This window comes from Thermothielavioides terrestris, chromosome 4 (assembly GCF_000226115.1).
Source record: "Thermothielavioides terrestris NRRL 8126 chromosome 4, complete sequence".
Lineage (NCBI taxonomy): Eukaryota > Fungi > Ascomycota > Sordariomycetes > Sordariales > Chaetomiaceae > Thermothielavioides > Thermothielavioides terrestris.
In genome coordinates, this window is record NC_016460.1 from 2,495,613 (window position 1) to 2,518,273 (window position 22,661).

The 22,661-nt window shown below is 59.5% G+C and overlaps 8 protein-coding genes across 8 annotated transcripts; 4 read left to right on the top strand and 4 right to left on the bottom strand.

Moving 5' to 3' along the window:
- Positions 1 to 1,102: 1,102 nt before the first annotated feature.
- On the bottom strand, positions 1,103 to 3,751 carry THITE_2119391 (uncharacterized protein). Its single transcript, XM_003655517.1, has 2 exons — positions 2,750 to 3,751; positions 1,103 to 2,691 (listed from the first exon to the last, which is right to left on the bottom strand). The coding sequence occupies exons 1-2, from the start codon at positions 3,657 to 3,659 to the stop codon at positions 1,112 to 1,114; spliced, it is 2,490 nt and encodes an 829-aa protein (XP_003655565.1). The 5' UTR covers positions 3,660 to 3,751; the 3' UTR covers positions 1,103 to 1,111.
- Positions 3,752 to 4,342: 591 nt separating this feature from the next.
- THITE_2119393 (uncharacterized protein) lies at positions 4,343 to 5,529 on the bottom strand. The gene is made up of 3 exons (XM_003655518.1): positions 5,483 to 5,529; positions 5,044 to 5,426; positions 4,343 to 4,987 (listed from the first exon to the last, which is right to left on the bottom strand). The coding sequence occupies exons 1-3, from the start codon at positions 5,512 to 5,514 to the stop codon at positions 4,584 to 4,586; spliced, it is 819 nt and encodes a 272-aa protein (XP_003655566.1). The 5' UTR covers positions 5,515 to 5,529; the 3' UTR covers positions 4,343 to 4,583.
- A 946-nt stretch (positions 5,530 to 6,475) lies between these two features.
- Positions 6,476 to 6,940, top strand: THITE_2052515 (uncharacterized protein; the record flags this gene model as incomplete). Its single annotated transcript, XM_003655519.1, has 3 exons — positions 6,476 to 6,509; positions 6,661 to 6,776; positions 6,887 to 6,940. The coding sequence occupies 3 exons, from the start codon at positions 6,476 to 6,478 to the stop codon at positions 6,938 to 6,940; spliced, it is 204 nt and encodes a 67-aa protein (XP_003655567.1).
- Positions 6,941 to 7,358: 418 nt separating this feature from the next.
- On the bottom strand, positions 7,359 to 8,592 carry THITE_2119395 (uncharacterized protein). Its single transcript, XM_003655520.1, has 2 exons — positions 8,226 to 8,592; positions 7,359 to 8,170 (listed from the first exon to the last, which is right to left on the bottom strand). The coding sequence occupies exons 1-2, from the start codon at positions 8,303 to 8,305 to the stop codon at positions 7,495 to 7,497; spliced, it is 756 nt and encodes a 251-aa protein (XP_003655568.1). The 5' UTR covers positions 8,306 to 8,592; the 3' UTR covers positions 7,359 to 7,494.
- A 233-nt stretch (positions 8,593 to 8,825) lies between these two features.
- On the top strand, positions 8,826 to 10,004 carry THITE_2090735 (uncharacterized protein; the record flags this gene model as incomplete). The annotated part of the gene is made up of 1 exon (XM_003655521.1): positions 8,826 to 10,004. One exon carries the CDS (start codon positions 8,826 to 8,828, stop codon positions 10,002 to 10,004), a length of 1,179 nt encoding a protein of 392 aa, XP_003655569.1.
- Positions 10,005 to 10,205: 201 nt separating this feature from the next.
- On the bottom strand, positions 10,206 to 12,017 carry THITE_134572 (uncharacterized protein; the record flags this gene model as incomplete). Its single annotated transcript, XM_003655522.1, has 4 exons — positions 10,206 to 10,589; positions 10,649 to 11,410; positions 11,478 to 11,781; positions 11,950 to 12,017. The coding sequence occupies 4 exons, from the start codon at positions 12,015 to 12,017 to the stop codon at positions 10,383 to 10,385; spliced, it is 1,341 nt and encodes a 446-aa protein (XP_003655570.1). The 3' UTR covers positions 10,206 to 10,382.
- A 4,532-nt stretch (positions 12,018 to 16,549) lies between these two features.
- THITE_2119402 (uncharacterized protein) lies at positions 16,550 to 18,837 on the top strand. The gene is made up of 3 exons (XM_003655523.1): positions 16,550 to 17,317; positions 17,380 to 17,764; positions 17,827 to 18,837. Exons 1-3 carry the CDS (start codon positions 16,749 to 16,751, stop codon positions 18,748 to 18,750), a joined length of 1,878 nt encoding a protein of 625 aa, XP_003655571.1. The 5' UTR covers positions 16,550 to 16,748; the 3' UTR covers positions 18,751 to 18,837.
- Positions 18,838 to 19,796: 959 nt separating this feature from the next.
- Positions 19,797 to 22,568, top strand: THITE_2119407 (uncharacterized protein). The gene is made up of 6 exons (XM_003655524.1): positions 19,797 to 20,308; positions 20,397 to 20,524; positions 20,595 to 20,721; positions 20,789 to 21,170; positions 21,245 to 21,999; positions 22,147 to 22,568. The coding sequence occupies exons 1-6, from the start codon at positions 20,262 to 20,264 to the stop codon at positions 22,352 to 22,354; spliced, it is 1,647 nt and encodes a 548-aa protein (XP_003655572.1). The 5' UTR covers positions 19,797 to 20,261; the 3' UTR covers positions 22,355 to 22,568.
- The last annotated feature ends 93 nt before the right edge of the window (positions 22,569 to 22,661 follow it).

The following is a 22,661-nucleotide window of genomic DNA, read 5'->3' on the forward strand; positions in this document are numbered from 1 at the left end:
TGCCGTGTCAGAGAGAGACCAGAAATAGTGTAGGCCTGCAGATTGGCGCCTCCCCCCACCTTCCCCCTTCCCAATTTCACCATCACACGCCCAGGCCAGGCACGCACGCGCAGGCAAGGCGAGCGGCGCCAGCACGACCAAGCCGACTGGAGGGAATAAGGGCGGGGGAGGATTCCAGAAGCGGGAGTGCTGACGGGAGGGAAAGACATGCCCATCAACCACTCAGATCCCATCCCACCTTTCCCCCCCAGGAACCGCCCTATCACGTCCACGCGAGTTCCCGACGGGCGCTTAAAAACTCACTCAGGGCTGACCCGCAGCGGCGGACCAATGACGTAACAGGGACCACTGCCAATATCGGCGCGCTTGGGAGGAAGGGGGAGGAGGTCAGCACGCACGCTGAACTTGCAGATGGATGTGCGGGTTAGTTAGGAAGTTATGGGTTTGGGTTGCTGCTGCTATTCTCGACACGCTTCAACTGCACGGGTGCGTGCAATGGGCCATCGTTGTCGCGTATGCATCAGTTTTGGCGAGGCCGTAAATGAGATAGTTAAACTGAAGGAGCTTTTCCTGGAGCGGGAGATGACATTTCCGGCCCAGAACTGCAGATTATCTGGGGACACAGGCCGACAAGTGTGGAAAGACGGTAAGAAGCTGATTGAGGATCATCAACGCTGGAGGATTGTGAAATTGAACGCCATTTCTGGATCTGTGTTGCACGGCGTTGATCAACCCTAACCCTGATCTTGGTCGACACTTAGACCGCGGTCCGATGCTGTTGAAGGTTGCCACTTCTGTCTACCTAGGTAGTCTAATGACGCTTCTCTACAGACGATTTACCTAGAGTACTTCGATATGGGGTATCTAATGGAACCAAGCGGTGCTAACCTCACCTGCTGCGTCAGCCACCGAACAACCTCCTCGCAAACTCATGCTTTTCCAGCAGTGTCCCCTCAACGCTCGATCCCCTTTACACCCACCAAAACCCCAACGCCAACCCCCCACCCCATCTTCCCCCGTCGCAGTAACTCATACCCCCCATCCCAGAATCCCCACCCTTGACCCTACCCAGGCACGGAGATCCGTACACTAAGGCAGCAAGGCAGGCAGCTCACGTCCCCCTGCCCAGACCAATCCCCTTCCTCCTGCCCCTGACGAGCGCCTCGAGCCCCCGGCCGACGGCAGCCAGGTCGCCGAGCATGGTGATGTGGCCGCGGTCGGTGCACACCCTGCCGCCGCGGACGAGCTCGTAGCCGGGGGGCAGCATGGCCTCGCGCGCGAGCACGACGCCGTCGCCGCTGGCGAACACCAGGTCGTCGTACGCGTCCGCGCACGCGATGGCCGCCCGCGACGCCACCCGCGCCGCGTACGTCGTCGGGATGTCCTTGGCGTAGATCACCGCCAGCGGCGGGTACGCGTTGGCCTCCTGGTGCTCCCGCCGGTGCGCGAGCTCCGCGCGGAACCGCTTCGTCTCGGCCAGCGTGCGGGCCAGGTACGCGATGTTGCGCGCGCGGGCGGCGTCGGTGGGGTGTTTGTTGTTGTTGTTGCCGTTGTCGCCGTTGATGTTGCTGCTGCTGCAGCTGCCGCCGCCGATTTTCGGGGCGCCGGGGGTGTCTGGCGATGGGGATGGGGATGAGTTGCTTGCGGCGGAAGAGCTCCCCATTTGCGGGGCGAGGGTTCTGTCCTTGCCGACAGCGTGGGTAATGTCAGCCGTGGCCGCCGCGGCGGCAGCAGACGCGAGGTGCTTTTTGCTCTGGGTGTTGCTGCGGCCACGGAGAGGGAGACTTGGGAGGGAGTCGGACAGGCTGAGCAGGGAGCCGAAGGTGCTGCTTCGCGAGAGCGCCGGGAGCGGGGGCTCGGAGACGCACGGGGACCAGCGATACTTAATCCAGTCTTCGACGTTGTAGAAGTCCACCCGGTACTCCTCCTTGGTGGCCTTGTCCACGAAGCAGAAGCCGTCTTCGGGGAGGAAGACGAATGTGGTCCGCAGGGAGAAGTTGACCTGCGCGGTGAGTATCTTCTCGTTCAAGAGCACAGCATCGCCGTTGCGGAGAGGCCCGAGGATGTTGACGCAGCGCTGTGGAACGCCGGCATACAGGACGCCGGAGAACAGATCGGGCCGCTGGTTCACGGCGTGCCGCGTGATGAGACCGCCGAGACTGTGGGCAATGACGAGTGCACCCCGCCGTTCCGCTGGGACACCGGGCTGGTTCGACGGTAGCTTCTCGAGGAACTCGACCAATTTACGGGACAACAGGTGGGGGCTAAGCCTCCAGTCATAGCCGTAGTCATGGACTCTGAGCTTGCCGGTCCGGGCGTTTTCGCACTCCCTCAGCTTCTTGAAAAGCCGCCTTGAGATGTCGACCGGCCCGACGTTCTGCAGCATCCCATCGGCAATGATGCTCTTCTCCATGTTCTCCTCGTCCTCGGGATCGAGCCCGACTTCCAGGTTCACCTTTCGGACCCCCAGCTGAACCTTGACGGGAACCCACAAGCGCCTGTGCGGAGGCTTGGCTGAGCGCAAAATAGAGCCTCTGTACCCGCCCATGACGACAATGTCTCCGGTCAGCGACTCCAAGACGGCGTCTAGCGGGTCTTGGTTTACCCGGTGGCTAAGTTGGACAGAGCCTTGCCTGCGCACTCCTGGCACTGGCTCAGCGGGTGACTTCTTGTGCGGCGTGTTGAGCAGATCTAGCACGTTCAGTGAGTGTCCTGGCCCTCGAAGGAGAGCTGGCGTTGGACAACCTACTTGGCATTTGTGGCAGCTTGAACGACGGACCGTCGAAGCTGTCTATGATCGCCTTGAATCGCACGTTCACTTGCTCTCGTACGTGCACAAAGCGTGCGTCGTCTCCCAGAGAAGAAACACGGGATAGGGTGTGATAAAGAAGAGAGTCGTCCGAGGCCGAATGGCGGAGGGTTTGGGATCTGGCGAGATCAGGTTGGAGAGGGGGTGCCTGCGGAGAGGGAACGTCCAGAAATGAGCTGTTGGGCGGCTTCTCGGGGCCCAAGAGGGCTGTTGCCGTCGTCCGAAGCTGAGATCCTTTTGGGGGCGAGCCGGAGCTGGAGGAGAAGAAGGTTGGCGTGGGGATATTCGGGATGAGGCCAGAGGGAATCGAGATGGAAGGCAAGGCTTTCGACAGCCTCTTTAGGGCGCTGTCGCCAGCTGAATGGGAGCGCTGAGGCCTCGTTTGGAAGGCCGCAGCCATCGAGGACCTGAACCGGCCCGGCTCTGCAGTCAAAAACTGCTTCGGCCAGGCTTGCCATGGCGTAGGGAGCCGCACGACGGGGGACTCGCGGCCCGTGCCATGGTTCACCGACGCGCCGGGGGGCGTGTCGTCGGAAACATGCCGTGGCTGAGACCCCTGACTTGGCTCATCAGCCTCCTGCTTCTCGAATAGGCCACCCGCAGGCTGGTGATCGAACGCCGCAGCCTTGTCCGCGGCCGGCGTGCTTGGTGCCGTGAGAAGGGTCGCCAGCGGGCTAATTGCTGGCTGCATGAACGATTGGGCATCATCTTGATCCACATCCAAGTCATCGTCCTCAGCCACGTCCAATTGGGGTGAATGGCACTCTTCGGCCGACGGCGCCGGGTCTCGGGCCAGTTCCAGCGCGGGTGGCACGCCGGCGACGAGGGATGGATTTACCGCGCCCTCCATACTGTTGCGTCGGCTTGATGATGTTGCAAATGCTGCCAGAAATATGGAAGAGAACGCTTGCGGCTATGCAGAGAAGGAGTTGGATGCCAGGCGTATACGGAGTACAGCATTATCTTGAGGCAAGATCCATGTAGTTCAACAAGCAGCCGAGTCCGGCCAGCTTTGCGGACCAACGATGTCAAGGCTTATTCGTGTCGTGTAGGTTGCCTGGTGTGATTCGGCGCCCAGCAAGGGTTCCGCTGGCTCGCATTGGTCGCCAGACAGGAGGCTGACGGTTCTGCGGGCAAAATTTCGAGCGGTTCCATGCTGTTGGATTTAAACTTATCAGCCGAGGCAGCAAGCTGAGGCTGAAAACTGACGATTCAGCAACAGATCGGGTCGCTCGGAGGCTCGGGCACCCCGGAGGACCGTCGCATCACATGCGCTCGCTCGCTCGTTGGTAGCAGGTGGCAGGGGTACGGGAGGTACGGGAGGAGGGAAAAAAGCCCCATCGCGGCGGTGCATTCCCGATCATTGGAGGATCGCCTGGTCTCAGACAGTACTGTGGTATGCTAGTGTACGCTATGTCCATATTCCGTCTTAACATTGCTTGCGGCTGCGCCTAGCAAAGGAAACTCAATTTTGATGCCTAACCGTCTGCCCAGGGTCCTGCCCACCATTGCACTCCTCCACCCGAGCATTCCGCGGCGGCCGCATTGCGCTTTCCATTGTTTGTTCGTTGGCCAACGGGCAGTTTCCATCTTGACGTCATGCCGCTAGTTTGCTCGGTCAACATTCCAGATGGGGACAGTGCGGCTTTTGGCTGGTGACAGAGTCCCATTGGGATGGATCCCGCCGTCCCCGTCTCACCGTCAGCCCCCTGGCTGCTCGGTTCCTCCGTGCACTCCGTGTATCAGGACCCCACGCCCAGAACATTGGCCAACATCAAATGCGTGCAGATGGCTGATCCGGGGTCGGCAGGATCGAGAAGGAGCCCTCAATCTCCTTGATCTTCTCCACCGATCTCTTCCATCCCGGCTCTTCGGCCAGCCGCCCGATGTAGGCATGAAGCCTCGGAAATGTCTCCTGGAATGTTCCCTTCTCCCATTTCCCCATGCTATCAAACGCACCGTCCTTTCCAGCGATGAGCGGGTAGGACAGCAGGATATCTGCGCCGGTGAGAGTGCGGCCACAGATGTAGTCGCCGTTACCCGGCGATGTCGAAAGGAACTGCTCCATCATGGCGAAATGCCGTCTCAAGTTCTGGAAGACCAGCACAGCGATGAGCTGGTTCGCGACGAGCGTCGTAATCGGCCGGACGAAGAATGGCACACTGCTGCCCTTCAGCCCTACGGTAAGCTGTCAGCGATGCGCGAGGCATTGTTTCGTCGGACGGGCTACAAACGGCTGAGTATGAAGCCAAGGACCATGGTAGACATGAAGCTGCCCTCGATGTAGTACAGCAGGTACTGGTACCGCATCCATTCCTCGGTCTCGCCGCCAAACTTGCCCTCCTCGCCATCCCTCCAGCGCTGGGGCACGAGAGTCTTCCCCTTCGAGGAGTGGTCGCACAAATACTGCAGAATGAAGGCGCTCTCTGCGAGGACAATGGGCTCCGAGGCACCCAGTGGTGTAATGCTGACCACCGGAGACTTGCCGAGCGGATGGATTTTCCTGAGCTCAGGCGGCGCCAGCATGTTCTTCTGGCGGTGATAGATTGCGAGTTCGTACGGGATCTGGAGCTCTTCAAGCAGCCATAGTATGCTCTGGGCCCGGGATCCATTGAGCCTGGCATCGCGTAAGCGGCGTCTGGACGGGACCACGAACAGGAGGAGGGCCCGCACCAGTGGAGTTTGACTTTAGCCCGGTCAACCATAGCTGGAAACAAGCCGTCAATTCCTTCAGTCAAACAGGAGAGATGGAGTGGGCAAGTGGTCTTGAAGAACGTTGGAAGCTTGCCATATACACTACACTACACAAGTGACCGGAATGATGAGCGAATCGCCGAGAAAGCGGGAATGCGCCGGGCAGGGTAGCAAGCCGAGGCTCTGCCACGGATCCCCGCCTGTGACGGCCTTCCCACGGGGACGGATCCCAGCACTGGGACCCGTAATTCAGTATTTGCACGGCTAGTGTAGCAAGTCAAGTTGTTTCGAGCTAGTTGCTGTCTACTTGTAGGAAGTTTGAAGAGCCAGCCATACTCGGTGAACTCGATTCCTCCAGTGTAGATATCTACCTAGGTACCTACCTGTTTGAGAAACCTTACGGAACGCCAGCAGCAGGAATGCCATGATCCGGCAGTTGCTATTGATCAGTTGACAGGGATTGGTGCAATGAAAGAGTACGGAAGCAGAAGAACAGCTTGACACGGCTCTGAGCGCCAGTTCAGGAGTACGGAGTACTAATCCGTAGATCAGGAGTGGTGCACGTGTATCCCCAATTGAAGATCAAATCCACACGCAACAAGCCCGAGTTGGTCCAAGTTGAATCGGACTGGTGGGGTAGTGTAAGTTAGTGAGACTCCGGCCTGATTGGGGAGACGCCTGCTGCACGTGACCGAGCGTCCGCGCCCCACCATGATCAGCTCTCGACGCCAAGACCACCGACAGACGGCACCTCGCGAAGCTCCAGCACCGAACCTCGAACTCGCCCGTGAAGCCACGCTGCATCGCACGACAGCCAATTCCGCTCTAGCCCGCGAGACGACGACGCTCCACGCTTCAAGATGGCTGGCCTACCGCATTACAGTGCGCCTCCTCCGAATCCCCGCTTCGATTGGTCTCCCTCCGCGAACAATGGGGACATTCATCCGGCTAACTGCGTGAACTCGAACAGAGATGGCCATGGACCCGGCCCTGGTCCGGCTCGGGAGTACGTCAAATCGATGCTCTTTTTTTGCATAGACACCCACCTCCCCTTCCCTCCCCAGTCGCACTGGGGAATGGGCCAACCACCCAAACGAATGCGCGCCGCTGAGGCACTCGTGGGAAGTGCGACGCTGACCGCCGTGTGCGCGCCGCAGACATGATCCAAAACCGGTACAAGTACTTCCGGTGGACCAGGCGGACGGCGGGCATCACGTTCATGTACGTCGTGGTGGTTCCGGGCATCATTGGGTACTTGGGTTACAAGACCGATGTGAGTGCTTCCTCCCCGACCCCCCAGGCCGGATGGTGAAGGAGCTTCGAGTTATTGGGGGCTTCGATGGGCGAGGCTAGGGAAGGTGGTGCTGACTTGGTTCCATGAAGGGTCTGTGGGATCTGCGGGCGAAGCGGAGGGGCGATATCATCTCGGAGCGTTAAGGGGGCAGATGGGCGGTAGTGATGGGGTCGACGGAGGGGGATTGTAGATAAGCTGCGCGGTCCTTAAACACGGGAATTGGGAGACCCGCAGCCACATGTTATACCACCTTGTTTCTGAGTATGGTTGTTGTCGGCAGTTCGAGAATCTTCGTTGGAGGGGCCGGGTTCGCACGTTGCCGTCCACTCCGTGAACATTGACCTTCTTCCCGTCCCCCGACAGTCCCATGGAAGGATTAGTGCTCGTGGGATCTCCACCTTCGCTGCCATTGTGATGTTCTGCATTGGCAATCGTGGCTCCTAACCATATTTTCACTATACTTTGAACCAGCAGCTTGGTCGCAGGCTCTGAAGTCCCGCCATACTCACCTGGAGATTCCTGCGACCTGATACGCTTCCATTGGGCCATCTTGCTCGGGCGCCGCATCTCAAGAGAATCTGCATGTCTCGCAATTCTCCACCGTCCTCCTGCTTCGAAGCAGCAGGTAAGCCGCTTAGCCGACAATTATATTTTTCCCAGCCTGGACCGCAGCACGAGTCCCCTCGACGCAAAAATATCATCGTCCCCATCGGTCGCTTTCTTGAGGCTCGTCAGGGTCTATATAACCCCTTCTCCACTCTCCTTCCGGTATCCCCCCACTCCCCCTCCCAAACGGACCGTCCCGGTCACGATATCTCCCGCCGCCATAACCCCTTGAACCGCCTCTTCCGAACGCCCTCCCGCGTGCAGCCCCCGGCGGCCCATAGTCCCTGTGCCTCGCTGGGGGAGGCGGTGGCGGAGCACCCATGAGACCCGTCGCCTCCCCGACGCCAGCCCCGCGGCCCATCCTCGCGCTGCTCGCTGGGGTCACGTCGCCGGTGAGCTCGTCGGGCGGCAAAATGGCGCAGCTGATGTAGTCTCCGGTCATGAACCTGGCATCCGCCAGCGTCTTGGCGCCGTCGCCCTCGCCAGGCTCGTCCGCCGGCACCCCCTCATCGGGACCGGCGCCGGGCCCTCCAGCGCCTAATACGACGCTTCCCAGGTCCTTGACAACGTAGCGTGGTGGACGGTCCATCCTGTCACGCGTGTCGGCGTAGATGAGACGGAAGGCAAGGCGCGTGCCGACCGCGGGGTCCGGAAGGATCCGGGGTGAGGCATCCACCATGTGGTGAGAGAGCTCGGTGAGCGTGCAGTTCTTCCATGTGTGGATGGAGAGGTGTGGGGGAAGCGATGGCGTGTTGAATTCATCTGGTCTGGCAGGGTAAGCAACCGTCGAGCCCACGGCGAGCATAAAGGAGTCGCGTGTACCTGTGGAATGCGCCTGTCCTGTAAAAGAGCTTCACGAGGAACGGCGGCGACTCGTCCCGCCTCAGCTCAGCCGTGCTCATGGCGATAACATCTACTATGGTAATTGGTTGGTAAAGGGGGTCAATGTGGATGAAATAAGCCCGGATGCTCAAATCTTAGAGAGCGCGAGATCCACCAGATGTCTCTGGAAATTCAAGAACTGAAGTTGAACTGTTGTGTAAAAGACAAGGCTGGCCTGGCCGAGCAGTTCGAAGTCGCGAACTGCCACGAGCATGGGTTGCCGCGTCTGTCTCGAGCACCTATCCTGCGCATCAGCCGGCCCACAGCACTCCCGTTGTGCAGGACCCGGGGTTGGTTGTTAGTGACTGGGCTGCGGCTCCAGCCGCATTTTAGCGGGCCCCTCCCGCCCAGCTTCCAGAACACCGTCGGCCGCCACGCCTTTCTAAACCCGCCCGATTCCTTTCCATCGATCAAACACCGCCCAAGAACGTCATCAATCAACCAACTACCTGTCGTACCCAGCCTAAGATACTCCGCTAACCTATTCGACTTGCAAACCCCGTCCCATCGAGCAAACCCGCGCCCGCAAAAGGAATAAAAATGGATTTCGCCTCGCTCATGTCCAAAGAAATCGCCAAAGCAAAAGGCGCCTCTCCTCCCACCACCACCACCGCCTCCCCCTCACCGACCCCGGCTGCCCCCACCGCCCCGCCGAAATACATCTCCCGGCGCGAAGCCGAGGCCGCGCGGGAGGCGGCCTACCTAGCGGAGCAGAAGGCGCGGGAGGAGGAGCGGGCGGCGCGGGCGGCGGAGAAGCGGCGGCGGGAGGAGGAGGCGGCGCAGGAGGCGCGCGCGCGCGAGGAGAAGCGGCGGCGGCTGGCGGAGGAGAGCCGGGCGCGGCGCGCGGCGCGGGAGGCGGCCGAGGAGCGGGCGCGGCGGAAGAGGTTGGGTCTGCCGGAGGTGCCGCCCTCCGCGCCGCCCGCGGCGGATGGGGAGGGGCGCGGCCGGGGGCAGAGTGCCGACGAGGAGGAGGAGGGGGAGGAGGATTTTGTTGGTGGTGTTGGTGGTGGTGAAGGGCACGATGGGGATATTCCGGAGGCGGAGCTGGTCGCCAAGTTGAGGCAGTTGGGCGAGCCGGCGGTGCTGTTTGGTGAGAGCCACGCGGCGAGGGTGAGACGGTACCGGCGCGCGGCCAGGGGCGGGGCGGCCGCCGCGGCGGGCCCGATCCCGACGTCGTTAGCGCCGGTCGAGGAGAAGGACATGAAGGTGCCTGACAAGCTGCCGCCTGCGTCGGACAAGAAGGCGCGGCGGTACCTCTTCCGGCAGCTGGCGTCGTACTTCAACATGGTGCTGCGCGAATGGGAGGCGGCGCTGGCGCGGGAGAACAACGCGGACACGTTCGCCGGCCAGGCGGCGCAGCGCGCCATGGTATCGAGCAAGGAGACGATGAGGCCCCTGTTCCGTAAGTTTGAGCAGGGGGACTTGGACGAGAGCATCCTCGAGGCCATCGTCGAGATCGTCAAGGCGGCGCAGGAGCGGCGCTACGTCGATGCCAATGATGGGTACCTGCGCTTGAGCATCGGCAAGGCGGCGTGGCCTATTGGTGTCACCATGGTGGGCATCCACGAGCGCAGCGCCCGCGAGAAGCTTCATGACGGCGAGCGGGGCCACATCATGGGCAGCGAGGTCACGCGCAAGTACCTGCAGAGCATCAAGCGGTGCTTGACTTTTGCCCAGGTCCGCTGGCCGCCCGAGGATGTGCGGCAGTTGATGGGCTGAGGGCTGAGACGCGAGAACCGGAAGAGCAAAACCTACGTAGTTACACTATGATACCCATCAAATAGCGGCTTTATTTCTCGAACTCGGCACTTGCAAGGCCTTCGGCACCGAATGCTTACTCTTGACCTGTTCCAAAGGCATAGCCGCTTCATAATCGTGTCTCATCGTCTTAGGTACTTGGTCACCTCGGCCGGATCACATGCGTCTGTGCACCTAGGCATCTTCATTCATTACCTCCGCCCTTCCCATGACCCAACCAATAACCACCGGATCTGTCTGTATGCCGCCAAAGCGCCTTCTGCCCTTCTCCGCAATGCAATGCCAAGGGAGTGATTCAAGCCAGTCTCGTCACCACCATCCCACCGGTCAGCGGCTGTCTCAACTCAGCGTTTCCTCCATCAGCAAGTCGCTTTGGCTGGCGAAGCCGTGGGGCCCTAGCTTTTTGCTGCCTTTAAGCTCAAGATCCGCCGCGGCAAGTCCCATCCTCCGGAGACGATCGAGCGCCTGCTTCTCGTAATTCTCTGCGGCCTGGAGCACCGAATCCTGCATCTGCGCTCTGGGATTGGCAGACCGGGTCGTAACGAGCTGGAGAAGGGATCAGTCATGTCTCCGAGCTATAAACCGGCGGCGCCCGTCTCCCTTACCTTGTCGATGGTGTCAATCCGAGCCGCGAGTGCGCCGGACCGAATCATGTCGGCCAGCAGGTCTTCGATGGGCTGTTCAGCGCCGCCGAAGGCTTTGCTCATGGTGTCCAAGCTGACGCAGGAGAAGGGGATCAGGTACTGGGTGATGCATTTGCTCCGGATTTGCGAGTAGATGTTCCCGACGTGCTTTTGGAGGTAGAGATCGAGGAGATAGTCCGGCCGGTAGGACTCGAGAGTGGCGATACAGGCCGAGTACCTGCCGGCGACAAACTGCGCAACGGCACGCCTAATGTGCGGCGCATGCTCCAGGAGGGCTCGGAACCGCGTGTTATCGAGCACGCAGGTCTGCAACTCGTCCCGGTCCATGGATGCCAGAGCAAGAAGGCCGCCATAGACGGCGACATCGCTTTGGCTGGCGAGCTCGTTGTAGCTCGAACCCGAGACGCCGGAGTCGACGGCGAGAAAGCTGAGTGCTGCCTCCTTGTACTTCTCCTGTCCGAGGAGGGCGATTCCCTGCGCGACCTCGAGGTAGGATTGGACGGCCTTCTCTTCCTCCCCGCGATGAGCAGCCCCCAACTTGCTGAGGTGGGCGCTGACCATGCCCCATTCGCGCCGCTGTATAGAGACCCGGACTAGGTGCTTTCCCACGTCAACTAACTGCTTTGTGGTGCTCACGTCAGGCCTCATCTTGGCGTATGTCTCGGATGCCGCATTGAGGTCGCCGATGCTTTCAAGGTGCTTGCCGAGGTCTTCATTGCCCATCTGTGCAAGGTCGCAGTAGCCTGTCGTCAGCGAAGCGTCACACTCCTCAGGCATGGGCGAGACGAACCCTGATACTCTCTTTAATCAGGTTATTCTTGTATCCCTTCAGTTCGGTCAACAGCCGAGTGGTCTCCATGTGGTTGGCCATCTCCTGGGCTTCGAGCCACGCCTGATCAAGGGTCGCTAGTGGCTCCGACGGCGCCGCAATGCGCAGACACTCGACCGCTTCCCTGTATCTCTGCGTATCTTTGCCCCGCTTGGCTTCGGCGACGGCTGCCTTCAAGGCATCGACGCACAACGGCACCGAGCTGCGTCCGATGAGGAACAGGCGGTCGAACCGGGTGCGACCTGCGCCGGGATCAGCAAACAAGCTCCGCAAAGCGAGACTGCAGTCTCACCTTTGTAGTTTTGGATGTAAAGATCGAGGTCGAATCTCGGTGGATCTGCGCGTCAGAACCTGGGGTCAGTTGCTCGTTGCAGACTGGTTTGGCGTTGGGAGCAATGGCGCGGTTAGGCGGGGCGCCAAATCGCCAATTCACCAACCTCTGACAATGACACCAACTTGGTTCTCCATGAGAGTGAAGAAATTAAGCAGGGGATCTGCCATTTTGTCCTTTGTCAAGTAAGTCGATGCGCGTTGTGCTGTACGAGGCTGCGAACTGGGGAAGCTTGATAAGGCTGAAAGACCACATGGGAGGTCATGGCAGAGGCAGGTAGCCAGCTGGATGCTGGGGTAACGAAGGTACCGCTGTGTTCCGCACACAGAAGTCAAGAGTGGGGCTACAGCATTTCTCCCTCATCCAGTCTGCAAACCACCAGCATTTGGCCGACAGAGCAGTACATCACCCTGACCACCCACATCCCTTGGAGGATGTGTAGGGCAGTGCTCGCAGTTTTCGGCACGCGGTGGCAATGACACGGGCGTCAATCCGCTCAGACGGCTCTCTCGCGTACTCTTGGACACGGCGAGGCTGGGATCAAAGACGATGCTCCCGCATGGATTTCAGCCGATCGGTTTCCAAGGTTCCCCTTGCACAAGCTTCTGAACGGAAAGTTCGGAGCACCCGCAAGATCGACCCAATGTGCAATACTGTGTGAACTGTGCAAGGCTGACCGACCCCGGCCAGCCACAGGAGAGGTGAGATCCACGCCGTCGGATCTGTCTCGGTGTTTCTGTTCGGTGCACCACGAAAGCCGCACTGGGGCGGCAGACGGGCAAGTCACCCCGCTTCAAAAAGCCGGGCCCAACCTCCGGAATCTCCAATCTGGAAGCAAGCTGCTATATATACTACATATGTATGAACACTGCAGGGGGCGACAACCGTCAAAAATGATTTGAGGAATACGTTCACTAACCGAGCGCGAATCGGATTTCCGAAGGGATCACAACCTTTTGCTGTCTATCCAGGACCATCCCCAGGGGGACACAACAGTGCTACACCACCATACTACCGTGGTCTCTTGGACCTCTCGGAAGGATCTAGCGTTAACTGTTAATTGGCTGCTTTTTTAAGAGCAAGATGTTAGTGTACATAGTGCACACACTCTTCTCTTGGCGTTTTGCTACGGGTATCATTGTGAATTTCCTTGATTACGCTTCCCTATTCTTCTTTCTCTCTTTATCCCACTTCCGCCTTGGCTTTTTCTCTTGTTCTCTGGTCTGACCTAAGGCAAAGCAAGCATTATATGGCTTGCGGTAAGCCTACGTTCAGTACTAAAATGGGCAAAGAGCATCTCTGGTATGTACAATGTCTACAGGGCAAGTGGGCAAGCCCCTGAGCAGAGACCAGGAAAAAAAAAGTCGGCTCTCGGACCCCATCCATCTCCGTTGGTTGGAAGGTAACGTAAGTTAGTTATCCCGTAACTTACTGTGTGTGTACTGTACACTATGGACCACAAATACAAAATGAACTGATTTTGGACCCTTGCCATGCTTGGCTGGGGTTAGCGGGCGCCAAGAGATGTGCATTGACGTAGGCCAAGCCCTCTAGCGCCGTCTTGCGCTGCAGTGGCTTCCCCACCCTTTCGAGATCCCCAATGCGAGTTTCCCATGGCTCACTGCACGCCCTGCACACTTTAAATGCGGTTTGTCAACAAATTGCTGGGCCGCTGCGGGTTGCTGCTGGAAATATTCCGTATTCAACGCAATGTCGCCCCAGTACGGAATAGTGTTACACCAAACAGGACTGTACGCATTCCCGGTTTCGACTACTCGCCTACTTGGACCCGTTGGCGCTTCCAATGCGGGTTCCACTGTGCCTACCACGGTTCCCCGCTCCTTCACAAGAGGCCACTTTGCTCGGTTGAGCCCTCCCATGATGCGCTCTGCACGGTGTTCTGCACGGCGGGCCCACAGGATGCCCCCAGCACTGTCCGCCGGGGTGACCATCAGCGGGAATTCTGCATGTTCCATTGAATGCGCCATTCCTGTTCCTCGCGCTCCACCTCCCGGCCCGGGAATATAGCCGGGGACCGGCGCCCGTGACGCTGGACACTGGACGCTGGGGCTTGCACGAGTCAGAACCAACAGACTGCGCGGGTGGGCTCGCAAGGTCCCTGAGGCTCGTCGCCTGCAGCAGAATACGCATGGAAGGTCCAAGGACGCCTGAGCCTGGGAAGCGAAGGTGCAGAATACCCGAGTCTGCCAATGCCGAACTGCTGTTCAGTTTGAAATGCCACATTTTCCCGCCCATGCCGCCGTAACTGGGAACCACCCTTGTGCAGTCCGACCGCATCAACGAGGCCCCAAAGGCACCAGGATTAGTGTAACTAGTGTACACTATAATGGGAGGCAACCGAGTCGGCCCCGGTCGGGGTTTCAAGGTTGTCCCCATCCGCCGCCGTGGGCTCGCGCGGCATCCATGCGTCATGTAGCTGGCAAGTGCAGCAGGGTCGGATCCCACAGTCGCGGAGCCCGGGGCTCCTCCGAGGAGCGAGGAGTTACAACGCAGCGAAGTAACGAATGATTCGCAACCGAACCCCAGCGCAAGGCTCGCCGATAGGCGTATACACACGCTAACTGTACATACAAGCCGGACAGTAACTTGTGGAGGTAGCTTCTCCACAAGTTCCAACCCTTCTTCCACAGCAGCCGACCCAACCACAGCGCGGTGATTGCTGGGCTTGTCGACTCCCGTCCCAACTGGAGCTGCGCTGCTGTCTGTTTTACCGTTCTATCACCCAGAAACGCCTCCTCGTATTCAGCTTGGGCCCGCGTGCTGGACCGAGTAAACCTCAAACCCGTTCCTTTCTACCATGATAGCTCTCTTCTGATCACTTGCCTTTTTCGAGCTATCTATATCATTATTTAGTTAGTCCCCGTTCTCTCTTCATCCACGCCCATTTCGCCTTGCGATCGCCCCCGCCCCCCGAGTCGGCGCCGGCGCCTCCGCCCCCCTTCCCCTTCCCCTCCCCCTCCCCGGCCGCTCGCTCACCGGCCCGCCGAAGGGTCCTTGCCGACGGCGGGACCCACCATCTGCAGAGAGACTGGGATTCTCGGACAGTTTGTACTGTGTACTTCTGTCGCGTTCTCACCTCTGGCTGCCCTTCTGCGAGTTCGCCCGCGTTGCACCGCTACCTTCTTCCCTGCTTGCCCACCGCTCGGGTGCCATCCTAGCGCTTCCAAGCGGAGCCGGCCCCGGGGGGTACTGGCTCTCGGGGTCCCTCAGGACAGGGTGTCGACTCGAACGGGAAAAGGTCATTGCTCCGTAAAATCACCCCCTCCCCATCTTGGGAACCGAGGGCCTGCCGTGGATTGCGCGCCCGAGTTTGGAAGTTACCATATCTCTCCAGCCGCGGTCCGGCTCTCACCCTGACGACCGAACCTCACGGGGCTTCTGGCTGCTGCGTGCTTGATGCTTCCTCATCGCCAGAGATGCGAGCAAGGACCTGACATCAAACTTGGGTGAGATCGGGCATCAACAAATCTGCACGGAGGCGAAGCCAGAGGTCCCTCCGTGATAACCCCACCTATTTACGCCCGGCGCACAGCCATGCCGGACCCGGTTGCTGAGGGCAGCCCTGCCCGCCCCGGCCGGCCTTCCTCGCGGCCGCCGCCTGGTCGTCGAGCCAGCAGCACGACGAGGACGGCCGCCGTTGCGCCCAAGACCAGTGGGTCCGGCACGACGCCTGATATGTCCGACGACGAGTCCGCCGACGTGTCCCAGGACGAGCTTGCCTTGCGGTCCGAGAGCGCCAGATCACCGGCGCGAGCCTCCGTCAAGCCCGAGTCCGAGGATGCTTCCGGGGTGCAGGACAGGTCGGCCCACGCGCCGAGCATGCCCCTGCAGAAACGTCGCAGGGTGACGAGGGCGTGCGACGAGTGCCGCCGGAAGAAGATCAAATGCGACGGCCATCAGCCCTGTACCCACTGCTCTGTGTACAGCTATGGTAACGCAGGCCTCCTTCTCCCCCCGCCACCCTTCCCCCCTACCCCTGCTTCCGTCCCGCTGACCGGTCCGCAGAGTGCACGTACGACAAACCGTCCAACCGGCGCAGGAACCCCGCACCTCAGTACATCGAAGCGCTGGAAGCGAGGCTGCAGCGCGCCGAGGCTCTGCTGCGCAAGTTCATGCCCGATGTTGACCTCACAGACCCCGGCCTGGATCCGGCAGTCCAACAAGAGTTCCGCAACAGGGAGAAGGCGAGAGCGCGAGCCGCGGAGCTCAGGAAAGAAGCAGCAAAAGAGCAGCAGGATGACAGCCGAGACGCCCAGATCATGTCCATGATCGAGTCGATCGGCCAGCTCGACCTCAAGGAAAGCGGCGAATGGGACTTCCACGGCGGCTCGTCCGGTGCCGTCTTCCTTCGTCGCATGAAGGAGCACTTCCAGGCTTTGCTTGGGAACGAATACCGCATCCCTTTCCTGCCCCGGCCGGCACTGCCGCCTGGCCTCTTCAGCCTCGACTCGCCAAGGTCGACGCCCGGCTCTCCCTGGCATTCCCCAAGTGTCTCAACCATCTACAATCTCCCGCCCCTCGACAGGGTCCGCACCCTCTGCTACTACTCGCTGGATTGCGCCACGTGCCTTCTCCGGGTCGTGCATCGGCCCACCTTCTACGAGATGCTCGACAAGCTATACGCGACGCCGCAAGAGTCGTGGGGCCATGAGGACCACAGGTTCTTGGGTCTGCTGTACTCGGTTCTGGCTCTCGGCTGCGTCTACAACGTCTCGCAAGACCACGTATCGGAGGCCCCTGTGACCTACAAGTCGGCTGTAGAAGAAGGGTGAGCCCTCGCGCGCCGCAATCCTTTGTTCGCCGTTCTGACCCTCGTCTCCAGAGTCAAGTACTACACTTCTGCGCGGCTGATTCTGCAGGACGTTGCCGAATGCCGAGACATGACTTCGCTCCAGGGGCTTGTATACATGATTCTGTTTCTGCAGGCCACTTCCAATATCAGCGACTGCTACGCCTTCCTCGGAATTGCCCTGAGGTCATGTTTGCGGATGGGACTGCATCGGCACCTCCCCCACGACAGGATAACCCCGATCGAGGACGAAACGAGGCGGCGGGTCTTCCACGTCATCCGGCAAATGGACTTCTACGTGTCTGCCATTCTCGGGTTCCCCCTCCTGCTCCACGACGAGGATGTGGACCAGCCCCTGCCGACCGAGGTGGATGACGAGTACATCACCAAGGAGACGATCCGGATGCCGCCGCCAGGCACTCCATCCTTCTTCCAGGCTTTCAATGCGCACAACAGCCTCATGAGAATACTTGCTAGGGTGGTCAAGGATATATACCCGATGAGGGCAGTCGAGGACGGCGCCGCGGGCGAGGAATCGAATGCCACCTTCATGATCAACTATTCTCGCATCCAGGCTATCGAGGGCGAGCTGCAAGAGTGGCAATCGCGGCTTCCCGACTACTGGCGGCCGAGTAATGACGGCCCAATCGAAGTGATTCGGTAATTATGGCCTTGCGCTCCAGCCTGTTGCTTCTCGTGCTAACTGAAGGCCGCTCGCGCAGGGTTCGCACGCTCCTCCGGTTTGGATACGCCCATGTCCAGATGATGCTCTATAGGCCGTTCCTTCACTACATTTCTCCGCGCCTGTCGGCCGGCAAGACGGTCGAAGACCGATGCTATAACTGCGCGGCTGCGGGCATCACCGTCTCCCGCAACATCGTCCACATCGGGATCGAGATCCAGAAGCAGGCGGTGCTCATCGGCCCCTACTGGTTCATCCTGTATACTGAATTCTTTGCCATCCTATCCCTCATCTTCTTCGTCCTGGAGAACCCGGACAAACCGGGATCGGCCGAGATACTGGCGGACGCGCAGGCAGGGAGGGACGTCATCGCAACTCTCGCGCAGCGCAGCTTGGCGGCCGACCGAATTACCAGCGCCCTCAACGTGAGTTTCTGTCAATTTACATGCCCGGTTCACATTGACCATGGCACTGACAAGGTATGCAGCCACTTTTTGAGCAGCTCCCCGAGCGGATGAGGAAAGCATCGGCACGCCCAACACCCACGAAGAAGCGCTCGGCCCCGGTTCCGTCTGCCGCTCACGGAGCCAGGGCAGGAAGTGCGTCGTTACCAAGCCGTCCAGGCCTGCCGGACGGTCTGCCCCAACGTAGGTCAGAGGAGATGGTCCGTCCGCCGATCGGACTGCTGCGGCGGGAGGCGCGGGCACCCCCTCAGAGGACAGCATCTTTCGACACGATTGGGTTTTCGCACGGCAGCGGTGGCCTCGCAGCGCAGCACTTCACGAACTTGCAGGACATCCTGCCGATGAGCATGTCGATGCCAGGGCCCAGTTCTGAGCCCAGCAGCACCCACGGAGCAATCCACCAGCACACGCAAGCATTCCAACAGGGACATCCCGCAGGCGGTCCGGTTGGCTCGTTATACAAGATGGACGCGATGATGTTCCCCTCAGAGGACCCCTTCGCCTACCCGAGCCAGCCGGTCATAGACCCTGGCAGCCGCCCGCAGGGCAGCCAGACGTCGCAGTCCAGTGCCGGCCAGTCCCACGATGCGATGCAGTTTTACATACCGAACATGTACGAGGGGATCGAAGGACCGCTCCTGGACCCCATCCCCTCGTATCTCATGCAGCCAGGCCAGGCGCAGGCGCAGGCGCAGCACGGACTGAACCCAGCAGCCCAGTTGTTCAACTCTCCTCCCAACATGCTCGGATTGCAATCTGACCACGGCAGCCACAGCCACCAACAGGCGCAGCATCCGCACCGGCAGATGGCGCAGCACCAACACCAACATCCGCAGCACCCGCACCAGCACCAGCAACACCAGGGGGGGATGGTGGACGACATGCTGACAGACCCCAACTTCCTGGGCGACTGGAATGACATGCTGGGCAATACCAGCTATCGGTAGACGTGATTCAGAGGGGGGCAATCGAATCGAGCCGACGCCGGGACTGGGACGGAAAGGGGCCTTCAACCATTTAACGCCGACGACCATCACAGGCATTGGTGCCAAGGACCCGGTGGTCTTATCCAGCCTGGTCATTCGCACTCGTGCATCCAGGGAACGAACGAGGGGAAGAGGATGGGGTTGGCCACCGCAGCGGGAGGATCAGGATTTGGGGGCCCTGGGATGCGCATGCGCGGGACTTTTTTTTTTTTTTTTTTTTTTGCTTCCAAGACGACTACAACAACGAATGAGTGGATTTGCCGGTTGATACCCCAGGCGGAACGGATAGGACGGGATATGAGAAAGGAGTGGCTGGCTACCGGGTTGTGGACATCTTGGCATATGCGTGATACCAGTTTCACATCTCGATTTCGATCTGGGTCGCGGGATAAAGAATTGCAGACCGGCCGGAACGGAACTCATTGTGGGTTGGATAAGACGTTGGGACATAAAAGAAAAGAGAGGGCAGCAGCAATCGAGGGTTGGGGTTGGATTAGTGGAAAAGCTGAAACACTCAAAAGTTGAGCTGGGTTACAGTGTGAGAAAAAGGAACATAGAGATCGATGGCTATCGATGCGGACTGAATGTTTCAGCATGAAGAGCCAAAGAAACAGATTCATATAGACAGCAAAATACAGTTATGGTAACAGCCACCACTCTTTTCAAGGGGGGTTTGAGGCTCCGCAGCCTGTGTCAATTAGCGGGGCGCGCTAATCCGCATGAGCTATTGGACTATGACCAGAACCCCTCCAACAAACACAGGGCGCGCCTTCATGTCGAGCAGTTGATAGAAGGGCGCAAAAGTTCAACACCTGGTCATTCCCTTACTATGTGATTCGTTCTTGGTATTACACAGTAGAGTCGGTTACCTAACCATATCCACCGAGCGCAGCACAGTAGAACGAGGGGCACAGCATTCAAGCATTCAGAGAACGGGCTTCGTGAAGTTGCATTGACATCCACAAGCGCACCACGCCGCGCAGTGCTTCCAGAAGCTTTGCTTGAGTTGAGGGGCTGGGCATTAGTTAATAGCTGACTTAATAGCCGACCAATACTGACCATTGCGTGCTCTTCTGCCAGGATGCTCGCTCCTGCACTAAATGAACGTATAAGAGCGAAGAACGATATGCAGAGCGCTCCGTGATTTCTGTTCTTGTCACCGGGAATAACGATCTTTAAATCGTTCAATTGACCTTTTCACCACCACCAGCGCGCACACATTCCTTGCTCGCATTGAGCAGTCGCTGCGGCTCTTCGTCAACTTCTCCGTGGAGCCACAACTGGTTCACGGGCATTATTTCCTTGTCCGACTCGTTGCCAACAAAACAACGGGGCATGCCGAATTTAAGACGTCCTGTGTAAACCGCTGTGGTCAAGCATCCTGGCAATAAGCAACTCAATAGTGCCCAGCACATCAGCATTACCATAGCATTACCAGAGAGCACATCGACAAATCGGCAAAGCAAAAGAAGATGGAAGATGACCATGACTTCGTCATCGTGGACAAGCGCGATGCGTTGTGAGCCAATTCCCGTTCCTGATCCGCTGAAACCAGAGAGCTTTTTTAAGTCGTGGCCGTGGCCGCTAACGGAAACTCGTGATCGCAGGCCCACTGAGAGCAGGCCTCCTTCTCCGTCACGGACAGAGCAGGAAGATGCCAAAGAGGAGAGCAATCTGAGGACCAAGCCGACTCTGAACCAGCTTTGGCTGCACCAGAATCTGGGCAAGTTTCCAGGTGCGTGGTCAGTCCCGTTCTTCCGAGTCGAGCTCATCCCGTCGAGCCGGGGCGCTGAGTTTGAGTGTAGCGAAGACGCATGCTCGCAAGGTGGCCAGGGAGCTGGGAGTGTGTGCCGGCATGATTTACCTGCCCGGCCAGGACGAGATTCTCTACGAAGATTCCGACATGACTTTCGAGTTTCGCCAACGCAGATAGTATGTACTCTACAATGCCGGTCCCGGAAGGCGAGAGCTTTACAAGCTAACACTGCCCCCTTCCCAGCTTCTACTACATCACTGGTGCTGACTTCCCAGGGTGTGCTGCGACTTACGACATCAAGCGCGATTATCTCATCCTCTGGGTTCCGCAGTTTGATCCGCGGACCGTTCTCTATCATGGGAGAGTGCCTCCACCGGAGCAGTTCTTGGCCGCCTCGGACGTCGATGATGTGCGTTACATCAGCGCTCTTGACCAGTTCCTGCTCGCTTCTCTCGAACCCGGGAGCGTCCTTTTTGCCCTACACCCGAACCAGGTGCCGCGGCTCGAGAACCCCAACGGACCGGTGTGCATCGACACGACAAGGCTTGCCCCCGCCATTGGGAGGGCGCGCGTCATCAAGTCCGACTACGAAGTTGCCATGATCCGGCGGGCAAATGCTGTTTCTGTAGGCTGTCCCACTCCGCGCTCCTGCTGCTACCATTGCTGATGTTCCCCCTCCCCTTCCCCCAACCCGCGCAGAGCTATGCCCACCGAGCCGTCCTCAGGCACCTGAAGCGCGCCCACAACGAGCGCGTCCTCGAGGCCGTATTCGTCGGCTTCTGCACCAGCGAGGGGGCCAGACGCCAAGCCTACCCGGTCATCGCCGCGTCCGGCATCAACGCCAGCACGCTTCACTACAGCAACAACAACGAGCCCCTCGCCGGCCGCCAGCTCGTGGTGCTCGACGCCGGCGCCGAGTGGAAGTGCTACGCCAGCGACATCACCCGGACCTTCCCGGTCTCGGGCGCCTTCTCCGCCGAGGCGGCCGCCATCTACCGCATCGTCGAGCGCATGCAGGCCGAGTGCATCCGGCGGGTGCGGCCTGGCGTCGCGTTCGCCAGCCTGCACGTGCTCGCGTGCGTCATCGCCGCCGCGGGGCTCCTGCGGCTGGGCATCCTGCGCGGCGGCACGCTCGAGGAGATCATGCGCGCCGGCACCGTCGCCGCCTTCTTCCCCCACGGCCTGGGCCACCACGTCGGCCTCGAGGTGCACGACGTCTCCGGCGGCGCCGGCCTGCTCTTGCCCGCCGCCGCCATCCTGGACCCGAAGCCGAAGCGCCGCGAGCTGACGACGCCAGGCACCCGGTGCCCGCCGGGAAGGGTCCCCTCCCCCAAGAGGCAGGCGGTGACCCCCGAGATGGTGGCGCTCTTGTACACGGGCGCGGCTTGGGCGCAGAAGCCGTCGGCGAGGGAGAGCCTGGAGCCGAATATGGTGGTTACCATCGAGCCTGGCATGTGAGTACAAGTATTCCCCCAGAGGGAGAGACTCCCCGCTGCTTTCCGCTCTGGCCCGTATTCGTCCTGCCTTTTTTGCGTCTTGTTTTTACCTGGGACTCCGGATAAATTCTCTTTGTGCTAACCATGACCTCTAATTTCCCTCAGCTATTTCTGCCGCGAGTACCTCGAGAGCCTCTTCCTCCACCATCCAATCCACAGCAAGTTCATCAACACCGCGGCGTTGGAGAAGTACTGGGACGTTGGTGGTGTGCGCATTGAGGACGATATCCTAGTCACACAGGACGGCTATGAGAACCTGACGCTGGCGCCAAAGGGCGAAGAGATGCTCAAGCTCATCAGGGAGGGCGCTTAATGGTGTGAGTCATCACGGGTATGATGAAGTTGCTTCGTGATCTGTATCTTGCAATGTCGATAGCTTGGGGAATCAGGATTGGCAAGCAAATGGGTTTGGGTAATGGAGATTCAGGGGATATTGAAATTAAATTTAACTCGCAGTGCCTTCTGCCCCCTCTCTGTTGCTACCTATCCGTCCCTGGTGTGCAGCAGGTGGTCAGAACCATCACAGCAGCAAAAGGTATCATCCGCTACACTTTGGATTCCCTTTTCATAGACCCAACTACCTCGGTATGCAAGCACGTGAGACAAAACAGTAAACGCCC